At 38.2% G+C, this 21,094-nt stretch overlaps 1 protein-coding gene across 5 annotated transcripts in view; it reads left to right on the forward strand.

Annotated features, from left to right (window-relative positions):
* Window positions 1-21,094, forward strand: part of DIAPH1 (diaphanous related formin 1) — an 84,906-nt gene that overhangs the window by 8,139 nt on the left and 55,673 nt on the right. For 3 of the 5 annotated variants that reach the window (XM_027841954.1, XM_027841955.1, XM_027841956.1), the window contains exons 2-4: window positions 14,994-15,020; window positions 16,243-16,398; window positions 20,287-20,388. In XM_027841954.1, the coding sequence (XP_027697755.1) occupies window positions 14,994-15,020; window positions 16,243-16,398; window positions 20,287-20,388 (285 nt within the window). The remainder of the gene's footprint in view (window positions 1-14,993; window positions 15,021-16,242; window positions 16,399-20,286; window positions 20,389-21,094) is intronic. The other 2 variants (XM_027841957.1, XM_027841958.1) reach the window with 1 other exon arrangement.

Genomic DNA, 21,094 nt, shown 5'->3' on the forward strand with positions numbered 1-21,094 from the left:
CTACACTATTTTCTAGTCTGTACTATAATTATTTGTTTATGTGTCTTATTCCTCTACCTGGCAGTACCCCTCAGGGTAGGTACTTCCCTATGTTATCTAAGCTTTGCAGCTCACTCGGTGCCTAGGACTGTGGTCTACACATTGTAGGAGCTTAATGTTCTGTGAATTGAATTCTAGCATTCTCCATTTCAGCCAAAATGGACTGCTTTCTTTTCCCTTCAAGGTGAGATAAAATCAATTGATGGACGTTCCTGAGGTGATTGAGAAATTCTTTTGAACCTTCTGAAATTGCTTATAGAAAGCAAGGGTAAAAGAACATTGGTAATGAGTATATATTCTTTCCATTTTCTCTCCTTTAAAGCATGCATCTTTCATTTTGGTCTGCCGGATTGGAATGTATGATGGTGATTTTCTGCTCTTAGAAAGGTGTAAGAAGTATGAGAATGTGAATATATTTATGTTAGAGTTAGAATTCCAGGAAACAGATCTGCTATCAAAGTGGAGATATTAAAGCTATTTAATTTTCTCTCCATGAAATTGTATCCATCCATCTGTGTTGTCATCAGTTATTTCAATGGTATTTCAGATTTAGAGAAGTGAATCCTTATCTCTGAAATCTGATCTTGATCCTATAATAGTTAGATGCAATTATTAGAAGTAGAAACATGAAGAACCTTCTGTCTACTTCAGGGATCACCTAGCTGAATCCCTTTATATTATAGATGAGGAAACTGAGGTTTAGAGAGAGGAAGTGACTTGCCCAAGGTCACATATCATCAGTGACAGAGCCAAGACTAGAATTCGTTTCCTGGTTCTATGTTGTTACCTCTAGTCTGATCTTCAAAAGACCAAGATTTGTCAAATGATGCAGAACTTGTTTTTTTAAATCTGAAAGGTAAAGAAAATAGAGACAGAATAAAAATCTTTATTTTAAAGTAAAATTTTAACATTATTGCATCAGTTGACATGCCTAGTCCCTCTAGTGTTTAGATTTGGGGAAAAGGTGGGACCAAGGCAAGGAGTAGGTTAGTAACTTCTTCGATACAAAGGGTCTTAACTCAGCCATAGAGAAAGAATCATCCATCCTTGGAAGTTCTTCTGACTGTTTAATATAAAGAACTTAAAATTAAGATGCTGAAACTCCTTCAGCCAACTGTAAAGGGTATACAGAATTTTTAGCTTAAATAGGCTTTGAAGGATTCCCTCAGTAAAGAGGTCCCTGGTGATTTCTTAGCTCTACTATTTAGAGAAAGTGGGAGTCGGCTTTAGTTGGCCGCTCTTTGCATCCGCCATGGCTTATTTCGTTAGTTACTTCTAGGCTCATGGGTGACGTCTGTTTCCTGTGATTGAAACCGCAAGAAGAAGTGGTGAGAAGCCTCTGTAGGATATGACTATCAAGCAAGAAGCAGACATTAGGCTGATATCAGAAAGAGTAGTGTTAGTTTGCATGCATATCATTCTCTGGTCCAAATTTTCTATTTTTCCTATAGATCATTGCCAAAATTCTCCAGCAGCCCCCTTGGAAGGTTTCCTTAGGTATGTCAAATTTCTTTAGTTTCACAGGTAGTGTTTTCGGAAACTACAGGTTGAAACCATTGAGAGTTGGTTGACATTTGGTAAGGGGAATTGGATAATACTTTAAGATTATTTTCTACCTGCTCATGTGTACTTGATATTACCAGGGCCAAAAAAGACAGGCTGGAGATATGGTTATAGAATATAAGAGTTCGAAGGGCCTGAAAGGTTTTGTAGTCCAACTTGTCACTATGCACAGGAAGCACCTATATAGCATCTCTAACGGTCACCTACTCTCTCAAGAGCTGGGGAGCTCAGTACTTTAGTGACTCAGTCTGTTCTTTCCCTTGGGCATATTTAGCAATCTATGGCTAAACTATGGATAAACTGCTCTTTGGAGCATGATCTACAATGGCTTAGAAGTCTATATAATACTGGTTTGTGTACAGCCCAATTCAAAGATGTTTAGTACCAGATAGACCATATTATAACTCTCACTTATAACACAATCCTGGGTCATTAATCTTTCTGTGTATTTCCCTTCTGAATGTCCTCCCAATAAAACCTTAGTCTGATTGTATAAAGGGTCAGGGTTTTTTTTTTTTAATCGCAATAGTTACTTTTCAGAATGTTTAGTTGGGCCTATTAAAAAGTATTGTAATTTTCTGACCAGCTAGATTGTTAGTTCCAGCAGACAGAATGCCAAGTTGTGAGTTTCTAAGAGTTTGTCTCATAGAAAAATGGAAAAGAATCTTTGCTTAAAAAATCAGAGATTGATGTGAGCAGGTTTTTAAATTGTGTTAGGGGTGAGTCCTGACAAGGAGCAGGGTGTCCCAGTGCTTCCTGACTTTATGAAGAAGCAACAGCAGCTGCAGGAACTTCCTGTCTGCCAGGCCCTGGGTGTGTCACAACTGCCCACCCTTCACTAAGGGTAATCAGGCCTGCAGCTTACATCACAACATGGGAGAAGACAGTTGCTATAGAGATTGAGAAACAGCATTCCTGAGTTACTGACTGTATTTCCAAATGAGTGGACCAACACCCCGTTTCCAAAGTAGTGATCTCAGTTTCTGTAAGCTAAGGCAGCGAAAAGAGAGGCCTCATAGTAACGAATGAGGTAGTTGGAACTTGGGCACTACTCACATGGAACCTTCTCCCATCTTGAATTACCCATGTTTTTTTTACAGGTTTCAATAGGGCATGACTCCTAAAGAATGTGGAGGAAAGAGAACTTTGCCTTATCTTTTTTTTTTACATGATGTCAGAATATATTTGTAGGCTATTCCCTCCACTTTTGTCAGTAAATGAAGTGGGAGGGAAACACGTTGAGATACTTGATAGCAAAATGCTTTCTGAATGAGCTGCTTCTATATTGGCGACTTGTTTTCCTAACTCTTGAGTGTGTTGTGGTAAAAGGTCCTGGTACCTTGTTCTTGTGGACCTGTAGTAGGAATGAAATGTTCTTACCCTAGTTTCCACCTGTTCCTTGTGCTGGAATAGTGAAACCTTAGTGGACTTCTTCCTTCTGTGCTATCAGCTATCTGGGATCCTGGTCCTAAGGCTACAGGAAAAGCAAAGCAGAAGGCACCTTTGCAATCCCAGGAGACTTCTTGGGTTTTCATCAAGTTTAGGATATTTTGGGTCATCCTGCTAGGACAGATTTTTAAATTCTGATATTTAAAATAGGTTTTCTCTCATTTAATCACAAAAGGAAGAGTGAGGTTTATTCAAGGATAAACTCAAATTCATTTCGCAACTGCTTTTGTTTTTGTATCAGTCATTTTCTAATACAGTCCCTTCTTCTGGATCTTCCATCTCTCTCTCTCTTTCTCTTTCTCTCTCTCTCTCTCTCTCTCACTCTCACTCACTCTATCTCTCTCTCTCTCTCACACACACTTAAGCAAAAACATGCAACATTCTACATTTGTGGTCAGTCCCTCACCTCTCTACCAAGAGGAGGCAAGTATGTTTCATCATCTGTTCACCAAGGCCAATTACTCATTACGATTAATCAGTTTGCCTGTCTTTTGGTCTTGTTTTCATTTATATTACTGTAGTAGTGGTATATAGTTCTCTTGATTTTGCTTATCACATGTCTTTTCATACTTCTTCATACTTGTTTTTTCCCATATGGTAAAATGATATTTTGTTATTAATATGCCACAGTTTATTCCATTTTTCCCTAATATATGGTCACCCACTTTATTTACAAATTTTTTTTTTTTGTAAAATGTGCTGATATGGATGTTTTTCTCCTCTTGGGCACCTTTTTTCTTTGAGGTATATAGGCACCCACCGTATGCAAAGCACTACTTTGAAACAGATTTGGGTAAAATTATACCCTTGCAACTCTGGATTTACAAGTAGCTTAAAGCAGACACCAGGATAAAATTATATAATAATATTTGAATAACATTGCTGTTTTTAATCTAGTTACCAGATATTTCCTGAAGATTGTTAAAGTTTCCTGAAAAGTTTTAAAGGAAAGCTATTGGTTCTAGAATGGGATGTGGTAAGGGTGGGCTGAGAGAGCCTTTTTCTTTGGTCATTTCATGAGGAGTAGGATTCTGGGTGGTTATATCTCAGCCTGGCTTTTACACTGTGCTTTGCACATGATTGGTAGTTAATAAATGCTTATTGAATTAGAAAACATACGCTGATGTTTATGACTGGCTTGGCTGCGTAGAGGAAAGAACTTCGGAAAAGTATGCAGCCCAGCAGCCAGAGCTGGACCTTTCTTAGTGGTCACACTCCCTTGTGACAAGGCAGTTGCTATCGCTGCTTCTGGATTTGGCACTTGGACTTTTTCCCTTCTTTAATTTTATTTCCTTAAACTGAACAAATTTAAGTTTTCTCAACTCTATCCATTCTATTTTGCAAATCCTTTGTTGCTCTTGTACCCAAATGAACTGAATGTTTGGCTCCTAGTTAGGCTGTCACCACTGACAAATAGTGAGATGGGAATCTAGTTCATTATCTCACTGTAATTTGTGGTTGTTACAACTAGATTTTCCTCCTGAGGTGATCTTTATGTCTTTTTCCTTTTATTGGAAGTAAAAATTTTACCTTTTGTATTTATAGTTAGCCTTTGCCTTATGTATAACACAAGGGAACTGAAGCACTAAGATTAACCCATTGAATTTCATTATATGCATGGCACTTTGCTGATGCTAGTATTGTAAAATACTTTATGGCCATTTCTTCTTTACACCAATATTATGAGATAGAGTAGTGCTAAATGAAGGTAGGGAAACTGAAAAGTAGAAGGAGGACAAATGGATTACCTATATCCATAGAGTAGGGAGAAGGGGGTAAATTTTATGGCAAAGCTTATAATAATAGAATTCAAACCCGTTGCATGTATCATGCCAGGAAATAAAGTATTAATACTGTCATAAGAGTTAAAAAATGGAAAAGATGGACTGAGGACTCTTTCTTGGATGTAGGGGTTCTGAACCTAATCCTCCCTGGCTGTGTGAGTTAGGAGTAGAAATAAATTGTTGGCTGCAAGTGGCATTCGGTTTCTATCTTAACTTGGTGAGGGCTAAGCCCTTGCTGCAGGTTTGTTGTTATCTTCCCCAACTTGAATGCTGTCCCATAATTGGATAATGCCCCTAAGGACAGCTGGCAGATGCATTTGTGTGGGCTGAAGTTGAAACTCACTTGTCTCCTCCTTCTTGCTATTCACTCATAGGAAGGGAGTTTGTTTCAGCTGGCAATTATTCCTAAGGATTCAGCTACATTGTCACAGGATTCTTCTCCAGTTTGCCCAAGTTATATGAACGAACATGCTATCCGTGGATATACAAAGCTGATTTGTGCTTTTCCTGTAGTGGTGGTGGGTTTTTGCTGAGTCTTGTAGTCCTCTGTGTGAGTAGTGGTTGATGTTTATGGATGTTATAGCAGTTTTCAAGTATTTGAATGACCGTCATATTGAAGAGAGATTAGACTTACTCTGTGGGACCTCAGGGCCAAACCATTAACAATGGATGAAAGTGGCAGAGAGAAAAATTTAAGCTTCCTAAAAATTAGTCTTGCAAGAGAAGAATGAGCCACATTAGAAGACGGTGAGTTTTCTTCCTCATTAGAGGTCTTTAAGCAGTAGTTGGATTGCTCTTATTGGTACACTGCTATGTGGATTCTTTTTTTGGGTATAGTTTGGACTTGATGGTTTCAGAGGTGTCTTCTAACTCTGTAATTCTATGATTCTGTAATTTTTGGCCAGGTGTGTAGGCTGTGGGTATGGAACAGTTTTTCTGCGTGAAACCTACAACCATGGCCTTATTAACATCATGCTCTAACTAACTAACTGGTTCAAACACAAGGTGCATTTTACCAGGAATCCTTGGGGTAAACCCAATTTACATTCACAGGATGATCTATTGCCAGAAGCTCCAGTCCACTTTGCTGACACTCTCAGCAGTTCTAGGAGATGTATATTGGGTGAACGTTATTTGGCATTTATAGGTTAGGAAACAAAAGGCACAAAGAGGCTTAAATCAAAATCCCAAGTTTATTGGGAAGCCAAAAGTGGTATTCATTTTGCTTATTTTAGCATGAAATTCATGTTGCCATTTTCTAGGATTTTTCATTTCCTTTAAACTGAATTGAGTTTTCCACAAACAGACGTGGACGTGAAGGGAAGAAGTTTCTGTTCAATCTGTTAATGAATTGTGTTAAGGATTGTAGAAGGTATACAAGAAGACATGAAGTCACAAGTACTGCAAATTTTTGCTTCTTCCAGTAGCAGTATTATGGAGGACTGGGCAGGTCATAATATCCTGTAACTTTGTAGTTCTGGGGCAGTGAACTTCTCTAGGTGCCTCAGATGAGCTCATTATGTAGTTTGAACTTTAACGTTTTAAGTACAGCCAAATCAAGGTCATAAGAAGTCATTACTTAATATGATTTGTGTAATGATTATGCTAACTATTTAGATTTGTTGCAACTTCCGCACTTTCCAGGGGACCCTGACCTAGGAGCTGAGATTGCTGCTAACATGCTGCAGCCGAAAGTGACCAGTCAGATCCCCTGCCATTCTAATAATCCTTGGCTTCAGTCACCCCCAGGTTAGGGTCTGGTTCTGTCCATTTAACAACATTAAGGTGTAGACTTGGAGGCAGAGTATACGTATATAACATCTGTGGAGTTTGGGCAAGATGCTAATTAATGTCTGACCAGGTCTCTCCCTTATTCAGTAAACTCCAGTGGCCCCTTTTTTCCTTCAGGATCAAATATAAAATCATCTGTTTGACTTTTAAAACTTTTACAATGTGTTCTCTTATTTTTTCAATCTTTTCGTACTACTTACTCTTCCCACACACTCTTCAACCTTTGCTGTTCCCCTCGAGAGACACTTCATCTCCCAACTCCCTGAACTTTCATTGGCTTTCCCCTATGCCTATAATGCTCTTTCTTATCTCTTCCTCCTGGATTCCCTGACTTCTTTCAAGTCTCAGCTAAAATCCTGCCTTCTGCAAAAAGCCTGTACCAGTCCCTGTAATGCTAGTGTCTTCCCTCTGTAATTATTTCCAATTTATCTAGTATATATCTTGTTTGTACATGACTGTTTGCGTGTTGTCTCCTCCATTTGATTGTGAGCTCAGGCTTTAGCACAGTGCCTGGCACATAGTAAGATGCTTAATAAATGCTTGTTGACTTGACTCCACAATTTATTTTTAAAAGGTTTTATTGGTGCTTTTTAGACAATTGCTTTCATTTCCTAGTACCTCCTTGTCTCACCATAAAACTCTCCCTTGTAATAAAGTATAGTTAAGCAGAACAAATTGACACATTGACCATATCGGATGTCATATGCCTCATTCCACACCTTTAGTCTACCACTTCTCTACAGACAGGAGAGTGTTCTATTTTATCATTAGCCCTCTGTAGTCAAGATTGACCATTGAACTGTTCTGGTATATTTTAGCCTTGTTACTTCATATAAATCTTCTCAAATTACTCTGAATTCCTCATATTTGTTTCTTACATTGCCATAATATTCTTTTACAAGCCAGGAGAACAATTTATACGGGTACAGTATTGTAAAGATAAACAACTGTGAAAGACTTAAGATCTCTGATCAGTAAAATGACCAACTGTGATTCCAGAGGACTGATGATGATCTCTACTACCTACCTTCTGACAGAAAAGTGACATATTTAAGATACAGAATGATATGTACATTTTGGACATAGAAAATGTGGAAATTTGTTGTTTTTTTTTTTTTTTTACCATGCATATTTGTTACAAGGATTTTATATTTTTTTCTTTTAAATTGGGATACTGGTGGAAAGGAAAGAAAATAAGTGCTTATTTATAGATTAAAATGATTTGAATTTTTAAAAATCGGTTACATTCATAAACCACAATTTGTTTAGCTTCTCCACAGTGTATTTCCAAGGGTTTTTTTTTCCTGCCATGAAGAGTGCTGCTAGGAATATTTTGTTACGTATAGAACTTTCTGTCATTGATTTCCTTTGGCTACATACACACTAATGAGATCACTGGGTCAAGAATTGAGTGACTTTTCCTACATAATTCTCAATTTTTTTCTAAGCATTGGACCAATTTACAGCTCCACCAGTGGTGATAGTTTCTGTCCTCCCAAGAATCTCTCTGATATTAAACATCTCTCTATTTTTTTTAATTGATAAATGAGGAATTAAGGCAGTTGGGGTTAAGTGACTTGCCCAGGGTCATGTAGCTAGTGAGTGTTATGTATCCGAGGCCGGATTTGAACTCAGGTCCTTCTGACTTCAGGGCCAGTGCTCTATCCACTGTGCCACCTAGCTGCCCTCTCTGACTATTTTTTAATCATCTTTGCTAATTTGGGAAAACTTAAGATTTTTAAAAATTTGTTTTTCTATTATTAGTGCTATGGAGCAATTTTTTAATATGGTTGTTGATAATTTGTGTTTCTTCTGAGAACTGTTCAAATCTTTTGACATCTTATCAAGTGAATGTTTCTTGGTCTTATTTATTTGTGTTAATTCCCTATATATCTTAGATGTCAGGTTTTTATCAGATATTTGATGAAAAGCACAGATAGCTGTTTTCATGAAGTACAGCAATGAAGACTGGAAATATGATGTACACAACAACCTCTGACAGTGGTTTGGTCATCCTCTCATATTAGAGTCCTAGTAATATTCTGTGACTAAGGAAGCTCCTTGTTCTCGAAGGAAGGACTATCCTTAAGTTATTTAGTTCAGCTTGTTTGACTTTACACAGAAACTTATTTTTGGTATCATGATGTATCTTTGCTTCCCAGGGAAACTGTCATAAAGGAATGAGTAGGATACTTGCTTCCTTTCTATAGTCATAAGATTCCTTTTGCCACCAAAACTGCAAATATTATTGTTTGCGTTGCAAAATTGTCATGTGATACTGACTTAGAACCCTGACTTACTCTTTACCCTGAAGAGAGTGTAGGTATAACTTTCTGTCGTGGTGACTGATGATCCTAGTATATAGCAGCGATCAGAAATACAGTACCCAGACATCTGTGTGATGCTATGGGCTCTAAATCTGGTACATTTTTTTTTTTTTTTGGTGAGGCAGTTGGGGTTAAGTGACTTGCCCAGTCACACAGCTAGTAAGTATTATGTGTCTGAAGCTGGATTTGAACTCAGATCCTCCTGAGTCCAGGGCCGGTGCTCTGTTCACTTCACCGCCTAGCTGCCCCTCTGGTACATTTTTGAATAATGTGTTGATTTTATAAAATTTGTTGAATTTAGGAATTTCCATCTCTGTTCTAGGTAAAATCCTATTATAAAAAATACCACTTTAACATTCCAGTCAATTAAATGAAACTATTTCCATGTCCCAGGTAATAATCCTTAGTTTTTCTGGCTCCAGCACATTTTATATAGAAAAATCTTGTGGAAAAGATATCTTTAAAAGGCTTGATTCTTGTAATTCAGTGTTTCTCTTCAGTAAGTATATTTGTGCTCTAGGAGGTAGTGAGGGGCAGAGTTGAGGAGATAAAAAGAGAGGCAAAACAGTACAGCCAAATCAAGGTCATAAGAAGTAGATTTGGAAATATTTGGGACAGCACAAGGAGGGAAGGTCTCAGTGGGATGAATGCCAAAGGGAGTTACTGTCATTGAAAACAATTGAGAGTTGCACGAGAAATATTCATTAATTTATTGATTCATCAAGTATTAAGTGCTTACTGTGTGCAAGGCACTATGCTAGGCCCTAGGGATACAAAGACAAAGAAAAAAAATTGAGACAATTCTGCTCTGAAAGGAGTTTACATCCTTGTGTTTGGGGGGTGGGGTGAGGGTGGGAAGAGGGACAACATGTACACAGATAAGTGATTACAAAATATATAAATAGCCATTTTGTCTGGAAGGGAAGGCACTAACAACTGGAGAGAACAGGAAAGGCCTCCTATAGGAGTTGGCAGTTGAAGAAAGTTAGGGATACTGAGAGGCAGAAGTGAGGAAGAATTTTGTTCCAGTCAATGGGAGCTAACCTGAACAATACCCTGGGGCCAGCTGTGGAAGGGGAACAGCGAGTAGACTGTTCTGGCTCTCACCAAGAGTGCATGAAGGGAGAAATGTATAGTAAGCTTGAAAAAGTAGACTAGTGTCAGATTGTAAAGGACATTAGATGCCAAACAGGGGAACTTATAATTTATCTCAGAGGCAGTAGGGAGCTACTGAAGCTTCAGGAGTGGGGGAATGATACAGTCAGATCTAACAGTTGCATGGAAGTTGAATTTTGGGAGGAGAGAGACATAAGAAAGAGAGAATAGTTAAAAGACTCTAGAAGCAATCCAAGCAGAAGTGATCAGGGCCTGAATTAAAGTAGAGGCAAGCAGAAAGAAAGGTTTGTCAGACATGTTGTCGAAGTAGAAGGGACAAGACATTTTGATATGAGGGAGGAAGGAAAATGAAGAGTTAAGAATGACGCAGTCTGTGAACCTGAACGACTGGAAGAATGGTAGTGTCCTCAGCAGAAATAAGAAAGTTAGGAAGAGTTGGTGTGGGGAGAGAGATAAGATAAGAAATTCTGTTTTGAATACGTTGAATTTGAAGTGCCTATTTTGATGTACAGTTGGAAATGTCCAATAAGCAATTGGAGATGTGGAAATGAAAGTTAGGAAAGAGATTAAGGCAAAATCTATAGACCTGGGAATCTTCTGCCTAGAGATAATAATTAAACCCGTGGAAGCTGATGAGATCACTAAAACACGGTATAGAGGGAAAGAAGAAGATCCAGGACTGAGCTGTGGGGAATATCGAAGTTAAAGGACATGGATGATGATCCACTAAAGGAGACTGAGAAGGAGGAGCCAGATAGGTGGGAGAAAGACCAAGAAATAGTGTCATGAAAACCCAAGAAAAGAAGTATGCAAGACAAGAAGTAGTCAGTAGTGTCAAATGCTGCAGAAAGATCAAGGAGGATGAGTCAGTAAATAGTTAATAAACATTTCTTAAGCACCTACCATGTTCAAGACATGATTAATTCCTGAGGATACAAAAAGAGCCAAAAAACAGTTCCTGTCCTCAAGGTACTCACAGTCTCTTGGAGGAGTTCATAATCTCGTGGATGAGAAATGAGAAAAGACTGGCTGTCACAGTGAGCAGTTAGGAATTTATTGATAATTTTGGAAAGAACCGTCTCCAGATTGCAAGGGATTGAGAAATGAGTGAGAGGAGAGGAGGTAGAGGCAGAGGCAGCACATCTAGATGGATTTTTCTAGGACTTTGAAAAGGAGGAGAGCTATAGGGTAGTATTTTGAAGGAGATCAGGAAGAAATTCTCTTTTGTTTTGACGGATGAGGGAAACCTAGGCATATTTATAGACAGCAGGAAGGGAACCAACAGATAGGGAGAGACAGGGTTAAAGACATCGAGAGAGCTATAAACTATTGGATGAAAGGGATGAAATCAAGAGCGCTCTCTCGAGCGCGCGCACACACACACATACAGAGAGAGAGGAATGAAGGGGGAAGAAAGATCATCTATTCATCAGAAGCTAGAATAAGGGAAGAGAGAATGAGTGACGTTGCAGAGGACTTTTTGGATATACAGTAGGGAAGTGGAGGAAGCTCAGGCCAATGGTCTTAATTTTCTCAGTAAAGTATGAGGCAAACTCCTCTGTTGATAGTGGTGGGGATAGAGATGGGGCTTGGGGTAGAAGGTGGGAGGACATTATAGACATAGGGTTAAGAGTACAAAATATAGCAGCATTTAGCTTCTTAGTCTACTATAATCTGTTGTTCTACGTTCTCTAGGACCTCTTTTTTTAGGATTCTAGGGAACCTACCAAAAAAAGTACATTAATACAACAAAGAATCCCTTAACGAATCTGTATTTGAAAATACACTGTGCTTTAAAAGCTTTTTAACTTGGAAGCTTTTAAACTTTCCAAATAGCAAGTAAACAACACCCCCTCATCACTCTGTTGGGTTCCATTCAAACCTAATTTGAATTTGACAAATTGTGTTGGTATCCTGTCAAGTTCTTGAAAATGTGATTTTACCTGTTGCTTTGTTTGCTGTTTGTCTCTGCCCTCTGCTGGAGTACCAGGATTATGACAGATGTAAGCAGCCTTTCATTCATTAATGAAGTGTGTGTGTGTGTGTGTGTGTAAGTGTAAATGTTTAAAACTAGTGAACACAGAATACCCATAGTTTTGGAGAAGATACTTTGTTATAAACTCAGAGGCAAGAATTCATGAGAATACCTAAGTAATGGAGATAGTAAAGATTAAGAATACAGAGACCTAAATGTTAGACCTAGTTCTGTCACCTAACCAGCAGTATGGCTTGGAGCAAATCCTTTAAACCTTGACATTATGCCTTATTTTAAATGTAAAATCAAAGGGCTTGGGGGCAGCTAGGTGGTACAGTGGATAGAGCACCTGACTCAGGTGAGGAGGACCTGAGTTCAAATCCTGCCTCAGACACTTACTAGCTGTGTGACTCTGGGCAAGTCACTTAACCCCATTGCCTAGCGAAAAAACAAAACCAACCAAACAAACAAAAACAAAATCAAAGGACTTGGACCACATGCTTTTGCTGTTCTCTTCCAACTTAAAAATATCTGATTCTAGGCTTCCTTCACTATCTAGCACCTTTAGGTACTGTGGGAGATAGAGAAAAGGCTTAAGATATTGTTTCTAGGGGCAGCTAGGTGGCACAGTGGATTGAGCACCAGCCCTGACGTCAGGAGGACCTAAGTTCAAATCAGGCCTCAGACCAAACACTTGACACTTACTAGCTGTGTGATCCTGGGCAAGTCACTTAACCCCAATTGCCTAACCAAAAAAAAAAAGATATTGTTTCTGTCCTTAATGCATTTACAATCTAGCTGAGAAGATAGAACTAACATAGAAAATCATTGACTTTAGTGCTGCAGGGGACTCCAGGGATTCTCTGGTCCAGCCTCATTTTACAGATGGGGAAACTGAGACTCCAGAAATTTAATGATCAGAGAACGATTAAGTGTTAAACTTTGTTACCAAATATAAATAAGTAGAGAAGAAACAGCTATGTGTTGGCTAGAATAGTTTCAGAACAAATAAGGGAGGGACTTGAATTAGGCCTTCAGTGAGAAATAGGATGTATTCAAATGTACAAAATGTACATTAAGAAATAGTGGAAAAAATTGTTGAATAAAGACAGATTCTAGAGGAAAGACCAGATTTTAGATTTGATATGCTAAAGTAAATAGAAGGAAGCCAAGCTACTTGAGTAAGAGCATGACTGACACAATGAAAGTAGTCTTTCAGGAGTATTCTACTCCCAAGTAGTGTGAAGAGCAGAAAGGTCAGCTGTTTTCATTGATTCATACAGGATAAGGGTAGTAGCAGTGGGAATGGAAAAGAAAGGGTGAACCCGAAAGTCATTTTAGAGAAAGAAATGACAGAATTTAGTGACAGATTACATATGGAAGATGATAGATATTCCAAAGTGCACATGGAAAATAAATGGTTCACTTTTTCTTTCAGGGGTCCTATGTTCCTTTCCTTTTACTTAAGTTATGGCAATGAATAGTTCACCTGTGCAAGAGATCCTCTGAATCAGGACAACCTTTGGTATTTTTGTTGTTGTTCAGTCTTTTTTTCAGTTATATCTGACTCTTTGTGACCCCGTTTAGGGTTTACCTGGCAAAGACACTGGAGTGGTTTGCCATTTCCTTCTCCAGCTCATTTTATAGATGAGAAACTGAGAGAAACAGGGTTAAATGACTTGCCCAGAGTCATAGCTAGTAAGTGTCTGAGGCTGGATTTGAACTCATAAAGCTGTCTTCCTGTTACATTGTAGCACTTTATCTGCCATGCCAGCTAGCTGCCTGACCTAGAGTATACGCTACATCCATTTTAAGTATTATCTGCTCTGGCAGTGGACTTTGAGTTCTAGGGAAGAGCATTGAACACTGCTCTTTTAGGATCAAAAGTAGCTTTGCATTGACTGCCGGAGCTATCCATACCCTTCCCACTGCAAGTACTAATGGCTGTATTTATCCCACCTGACTTTGTGGTTGCTGGTAGGGAATTGTTAGACGGCTTCTTAGATGATGTTTCCCGGGTGAGCAATCAGACACAGACTCCAGGGGCATTAAACAAGGTTCTCTGAATTGGGATCCTAGAACTGGAGCTGGAAGGAACCTCAGAGATCATCTAATCTAATCCTCCCATTTTATAGATGAGGAAACTGAAGTCCAGGAAAGTTGTGACTTGCCCAAAGTCACAGAGGTAGGAAGCCTCCGAGGCAGGTTTCGAGGCAGGTCCTCTGACTCCAGAGTTCATCTTTCTACCCTAGTGTGCAGTAAGTAACTTCAAACTAAAAGAATCTAGACACTTTGCTTGAGAGCCTAGGTTTTCCTTGCAGAGCAAAATGTAAGCTCATCTCTTACTGATTCAGGAAAATGAGGTCAGACATAAAGACATCACATAGCAATGCTTGTTAGTGAGGTTTCAAAACCCTCCTGTGGATCAGATCTCTGGGATAGGATGACAAGATTCAGAGAGGGTATGGCAGTCATGGCAAGCACAGGTTTGTTACTGCTTCCCTTTGTTATACCTCACCTGCAAGGAGGCTGGCTTTCCTCTCCCTTGGAGGGGTAGTGCTTTTGGGGGAGAAGGGTATCTGTAAGAGTGGCAATTTGAGGGGCATCTGCTCTATTACTAATAAGAAGAGGATTTGGGTTTAGTTTTAGATGAAACAAAGGGGAACTGTAGAAGTAGATCAACTAGTCTCAATTTTAGCTTCTTTATTGAAAAAGGCATATGCAGCTCTCCTTAAAACTTTCTTTCTCCCATTCCCACTCTAACTCTTACCCCACCTAGGGGGATAGTTTGGCAGTTTCTTCTTTGTAATCAGTTGGGGATGTGGGGATATGTTAGATCCTTTCCCATTGTTTTCTCTTCTCTTTTCCTAATCCATCTTGTACTTAGAGGGTTTTCTCACATTTCACTAAACTGTCTCCCTGTTTTTCCTCCTTTCTTCTGTTTCATAGACTTTGAAGCGGCTCATGGCAGATGAGGTAAGGTGATTTTATTCTGCATGTAGTTTTCATAGTTCATTTCCTATTCTATGATGATTACCAGTTGTTAGATTGTGTTTCCATGTATACATGCTTCCCAGTACTGTGTTAACTGATGTTGTCTTTTCTCGAGCTTATCCATGTGCTTTTCCCTATCTTCTGCTGTGTTTGACCTTAACTGCATGTGCTCTTTCTCTGAAATATATGGTGCCCATAGAAAGTTCATCACCTTCCAAGATTAAAATGGTATCCTTAAATTCTGAACTCTCTGCTTGTTTAAGATGGGCATTAACCAGTTGTAAAACCCTAACTGTAGTTGCAAATATTTATAATTAACAGTTGCATGAAGAGGAACTGCTGCCGGTTATTGGTGGTTCTTTTGGCAATTGTGCTTGGGGCTTGCTAGTGAATATATTATAATTTTCCTCTGCCAGGGGTGGTCCATGAATACTTGAAGGTAAGATTCCAGCTAATTCTGGAATATAAATGAAGATAGTGCATGTTCATCCAAGAAAAGGAGTTCAGGCTGAAGTTCATGCTATTATTTGCAGGACATCCAACCAGCAGAGAAGGTTGATATTCATTTGAAAACTATCTGTTGAGTTCCTGTTGCTTATATAACACTATCTGCTAGGTGCTATCGGCTAAACAGAATTAAGTAAATGACACAAGTGCCTTTCTCCTTGGAATTTGCTCAAATGTTTTATACTAGAAGGACTGGAATTTAAGAATACTTTAAAGGACCAACCAAATTTTTGTGTCAGTTGATGCTCCTGGTCCTTTTAGTTAAAGGCTGTGGTCCTGTATAGCTTTGGATTTGGTGGAAAAACTGTGCAAGGGCCTGGTTTCTGCTCTTGCTGGTGCTTGAGGGAAACGTATAATAATAGTGCAGATAGGTTAGAATATTAGGTCTTAGCTCTTTTGAAACGAAAGAACTTAGTGGAAGGTAAAGAAAGTGTTTTTACTTTAAAGAGTCCTTAATGCTCAATAGTGCCCTCAGCTTTGTAGAAAATGTACAGTGTTGGGGTTAGCTTGCCATGTAGTCCTTTGATAGTGGTTAGAACCATTTCATACTAGAAAAATCCTGGAACTGAGTTGGGGTCTTCTGTCACTGACTTCTTGGAGCCATGGGTGCATAAGGCCTTAGATGATTTCCTTCGTGATGTGGTTTTTAGTGCAGAGGTAAAGCTGGATCAGTGCCAATTTTGTTTCTCTTTTTTAGCTGGAGAGATTTACCAGCATGAGGATAAAGAAAGAAAAAGAAAAGCCCAATTCTGCTCATAGGAATTCATCTGCATCCTATGGTGAAGATCCTTCTGCACAATCGCTTCAGGAGGTCTCAGATGAGCAAGTGTTAGCCCTCTTTGAACAGATGCTGGTAAGTTCATAACTCTGAGACAAATTGCTTATCTCTGAAAATGTATTACTGGGCATAATATGGCCCTTTCTGTACAGTACTTCTTCAGTGAGCCTTTCCGGCTCCATCACAAGAATCTTAGGTTAACTGGTACTAGAACACTAGCATGTTCAAGGACTAGTTCACTTCTGTGAGTTAGGATTTGTACCTTATTGGCCAATTTCTGAATGCTCAGCTCAGCTGCAGAAAATATTGTATGGAGAAAATATTCAGATGCTACTGATGGGCAGAGCTAGTCTCTGAAAGCATCTGCTGGGGGAGAGGGGATGAAACATTCATAAACAAGCAAGTGAGATACAGGGAAGTGTAATTTGCCCAAAGTCACAGTTAATCGTGAATCTGGTAAGAGAACTCAGAGTGACTCTTCAGCTTATACTAAAATCATTACAGACATGTTTTGCAGATTGGGACCAGCAACAGCTGATAGGTTTTATATATTAGAAGTTTTTAGAAAAGTGTTTATTTTTTTGCATTGTTTAGTACACAGTTTATTAAGCTGTAAGGTCTGGTAGGGAATCTGTCTTATTCAAACTTTACATCTGTCCCAGTGCCTGGTGCAGTGTTCTGCCTACATTAGGACTTAGGATAAATGTTATTTGAAATAAATAAGCAGAAAGAGGGCAAGCTAATCACATCTTTTGGAGAGTTAGAAAGTTCTTTTGTAAGCTTGCATAAGACTATATTTTATATGTCTGTATAGTATATAGGTATAACCCTGCACAAAGTCCATACTTTATTTTAATTTAAACATCATGATACAATGAACAAGGCTTGGGTTTGAATCCTAGTCTTGATGCTTGATAGCTGTATGATCATGAATATAAATCATTTACTCTCTCAGCCTCAGTTTTTTTCTCCTGTAAAATGAGGATAATAATAGTTGCTCTACCTACCTGATAGGGTGATTGTGAGGAAAGCACTTTTTAAAAAAAATTAATCTTTTAAAATATGAAACTGCAGATCTCTGTTACATACAGATTGCTTTTTTAAAAAGCATAGAATAAATTCAACATGTTAATTTCAAGGCTTTCCTGTTTGAACTTCCTTTGGTTCTCTTCTGTGCATTTAAGACAAAGTTTCAAAGGCCCTCTTTTCTTTTTTTTGGTGTCATTATCACCTTTCTCTCCCAATTAAAAAAAAAAAACAACCCTCCTTTATTGAGAAGTGAGCATAGTTAAATAAAGCAGGTCTACACATTGGCTGTGACTGAAAATATATACATATTTCATTCTTCACTTCAGGTCTATTACCTCTTTGTGAGGAGGTGGGTAGCATGCTTAATCATATGTCCTTTTAGGGTTTTGGTTGGTTGTTACATTAGTAAGAGTTCTTAAGTTTTTCAAAGCTTTTTTCTTTACAGCATATAAATTATTCTTCATTCTGCTTACTTTTCTGTGCATTAGTTCTTATAGATGTTCCCTGGTTTCTTTTAATCCTTTCCTTTGACCATTTTAAAAAATGCAATATTTTATCACACTTATATGTCAGAATTTGCTTAGCCATTCCCCAACTGATGGCCTTCCCCTTAGTTTCCAGGTCTTTGCAATAACACAAAGTGCTGCTGTAAATATTTTTGTAATTATGAGTTCTGAGGAAAGTATTTTGTAAACCTTAAAATACTATGGAGATGTGAGTTCTCATTTCCTATCGTTACTGACATTTCCTTTAACAATGATCCCACGTAGAGACAGCTCAGCTATCTAGAGACAGAAAGTGTGATCTCTACGAGGAGATCTCACAAGTGTCAGTGATGACAGGGCAGTAAAGGTAGTCAATATATCAGTGGTGTATCTGATAGTATATGCAATATTTCAAACTCATATTCCCCCATCTCTGCAAATAAGGGAGAGAAGTAAATTTTCTTATCTCTTCTGGAACAAGCTTGATTATTATAATTTCACTAAGTTTCAGTTTTGGCTTTTTAATTCTTGTACTTTGAAGGTTTTCTTTATACTGTTGTAGTTGTTGTTTGTTTTTTTCTTTTTTTCTTTTTAGGCAATTGGGGTTAAGTGACTTGCCTAGGGTCACACAGCTAGTGTCAAGTGTTTGGTCTGAGGCCAGATTTGAACTCAGGTCCTCCTGACTTCAGGACTGGAGCTCTATCTACTGCGTCACCTAGGTGTCCCGCAGTAGTTGTTTGTTAAAGTCGTGGCTTTGCTTTTATTTCACTTTTCATTAATTCATAAAAATCTTTCTTTGCTACTCAATATTTTTCATACTCATTGTTTCTTATGGTGAAGTAATACATCATTACATCCATGTACCACAATTAATTTAAATGTTGCCTAGTTGGTGGACATCTACTTTGTTTTCAGGTATTTGGTACTTCAAAAGAGTGCTGATATAAATATTTTCGTGTATATGAAACCTTTCCTGTTGACTTACTTGGGGCGATTTTTAATTGTTACTACACAGAGAAGCAGATCAGCTGTGCAGATTTCACTTACCATGTTTTGTGTAGGAGTCACTTATTTCTGCGATTCACCTGTATCAGAAGTGATTTCCCTGAGGCAGCTAGCTGGCGTAGTAGATAGGTTTGAAATCATAATAGGTTTGACTTGAAATCAGGGAGATCTGAGATAAAATCCTGTCTCAGAAATTTTCTAGCTGTGTGACTGTGGGCATGTCATTTAAATTTTTGCACAGTCTTAGCTTCAATATCTATAAAATGAGGATGAATAATAGCATTTCCCTCACAGGATTCTTGTGAGGACCAAATGAGATAATGTTTTTATAGTATTTTTACATGCTTTGCAAAGAGTTATATAAATATTAGCTATTTTTTAAAGATATGGTTTTGAAAGTTCATAACAGGGCTGAGTATATGCTGTGTCAATGCAGGATAGAAGACCATGACTGTAGTTATTTGGGCACTTTGGGCTTTTTTCCAGACCCAAAACATGTCTGGAAAGGACTCAGAAACTTAGTTAATGTTTTGCTATTCTGGGAACCAGCTTCTTTCTCAGAAAGAGAATTGTTTGCTCTGAACAGAATGGAAACCTTGCAGACTAACTAACTAATTGTGTCCTGGTTTCCTAAATAAGTCCTCACTTGTGCCTGCAGTAAATCTGTGGTATTTTTGGTTTTCATAGACTATAAAATTTTACAGAAAAATAATAACTGGTTGAGACCGTCAGAATGCTTCCAGTGTGGTAGGAATGCATACTTCTGAATATTTGTTAAACTGAGTTTCAGCTTTTTCAGGTATAAAGTAGAATAAGATAATTCCTTTAACTTCATGACAATGTCATGGTATGGGATGGGGGTATGTAGAACTACGATTAGCCAGATTGACAATAGAGCTTGCTTCCTGATGAGATGACTCCTACTAACATTTTTTGTCCTAGTACCAGTTTTAGTAGACACACTTTGGACTTATGCTTTTCTTCTTTACCAATGTGCACTTAAGATATACACAAGCTTTTTATTGTAATTATGATCACTAAAGACTTCTTACACTGAGGTACGTGATATCATCTATTATGGGCTACTCATTTTTCCCTTGTAGTAGCCAATAGTATCTCATATTGTCATTGTGCCCTTTACCCTAGTCTCTACAAGGAGGAAAACTTGATTTGGGATAAGATCACCCTGGGAAAAACTTCAAAATTAGCTGACGCCTGAGGGATGACAGTTCCTGGATAGTGTAATATAAACAGATTTAAAGTTTACCTTCCTGGTGAGATAACTATGCCATATGAAAAAGTTTAGTCTCTAGAGAAAGGAGTGATGAATTTATTTAGTGAGCTTTTAGTGTGCATAGCACTCTACTAAGAGCACCAAGTACAGAACCCTGTAAATATGTAAAACATCAGAGCTGATTTTGTTTTCTACTTTTAACCTTACCAGTTGGATATGAACCTGAATGATGAGAAACAACAACCTTTGAGAGAGAAAGACATCATTATCAAGAGGGAGATGGTGTTCCAGTACTTGCACACCTCAAAAGCAGTGAGTTTTCTTTTTTAAAAAAAAAAGTATGTGTGTATATATAATTTATGTATTTTTAGCATTCATTTTTTAAAATCTTGACTTCCAAATTCTTTTTTTCTGTCCCTACCCCTTAAGAAGGCAAGCAATAGGATATCAATTATACATGTGAAGTCATGTAGAGTCATTTCCACGTTGCAAAAAAAAAAAAAGGCAAGAAAAATAAAGTGATAACATTATACTTTAGTCTGCACGCAATTTATCAGTTCTTTCTCTGAAAGTAGATTGCATTTTTCATCATGAGTCCTTTGGGATTGTCTTGGATCATTGTATCAAAGTAACTAAGTCTTTCACAGCTGGTCATTGTTACAATATTGCTGTTACTGAGTACAGTGTTCTGGTCTGCTCATTTCACTTTGCATCAATTCATATAAATTGTCCCAGGTTTTTCTGAAACCATCTGCCTCATCATATCTTATAGCACAGTAGAATCCCATCACAGTCACATACCACAGCTTGTTCGGCCATTCCCCAATTGATGGGCATTCCTTCAATTTCCTGTTCTTTACCAAATGGCTGTTAGAAATATTTTTGTACATATAGGTCCTTTTTCTTTTTCTTGCTCTTTTTGAGATACAGACTTAGTAGTGGTATTGCTGGGTCAAAGAGTATTCGCAGTTTTAGAATACTTTGGGCATGGTTCCAAATTGTTCTCTAGAGTTGTTGG

This window comes from Vombatus ursinus, unplaced genomic scaffold (assembly GCF_900497805.2).
Source record: "Vombatus ursinus unplaced genomic scaffold, bare-nosed wombat genome assembly UNPS02014863.1, whole genome shotgun sequence".
In the NCBI taxonomy this organism is placed as follows: domain Eukaryota; kingdom Metazoa; phylum Chordata; class Mammalia; order Diprotodontia; family Vombatidae; genus Vombatus; species Vombatus ursinus.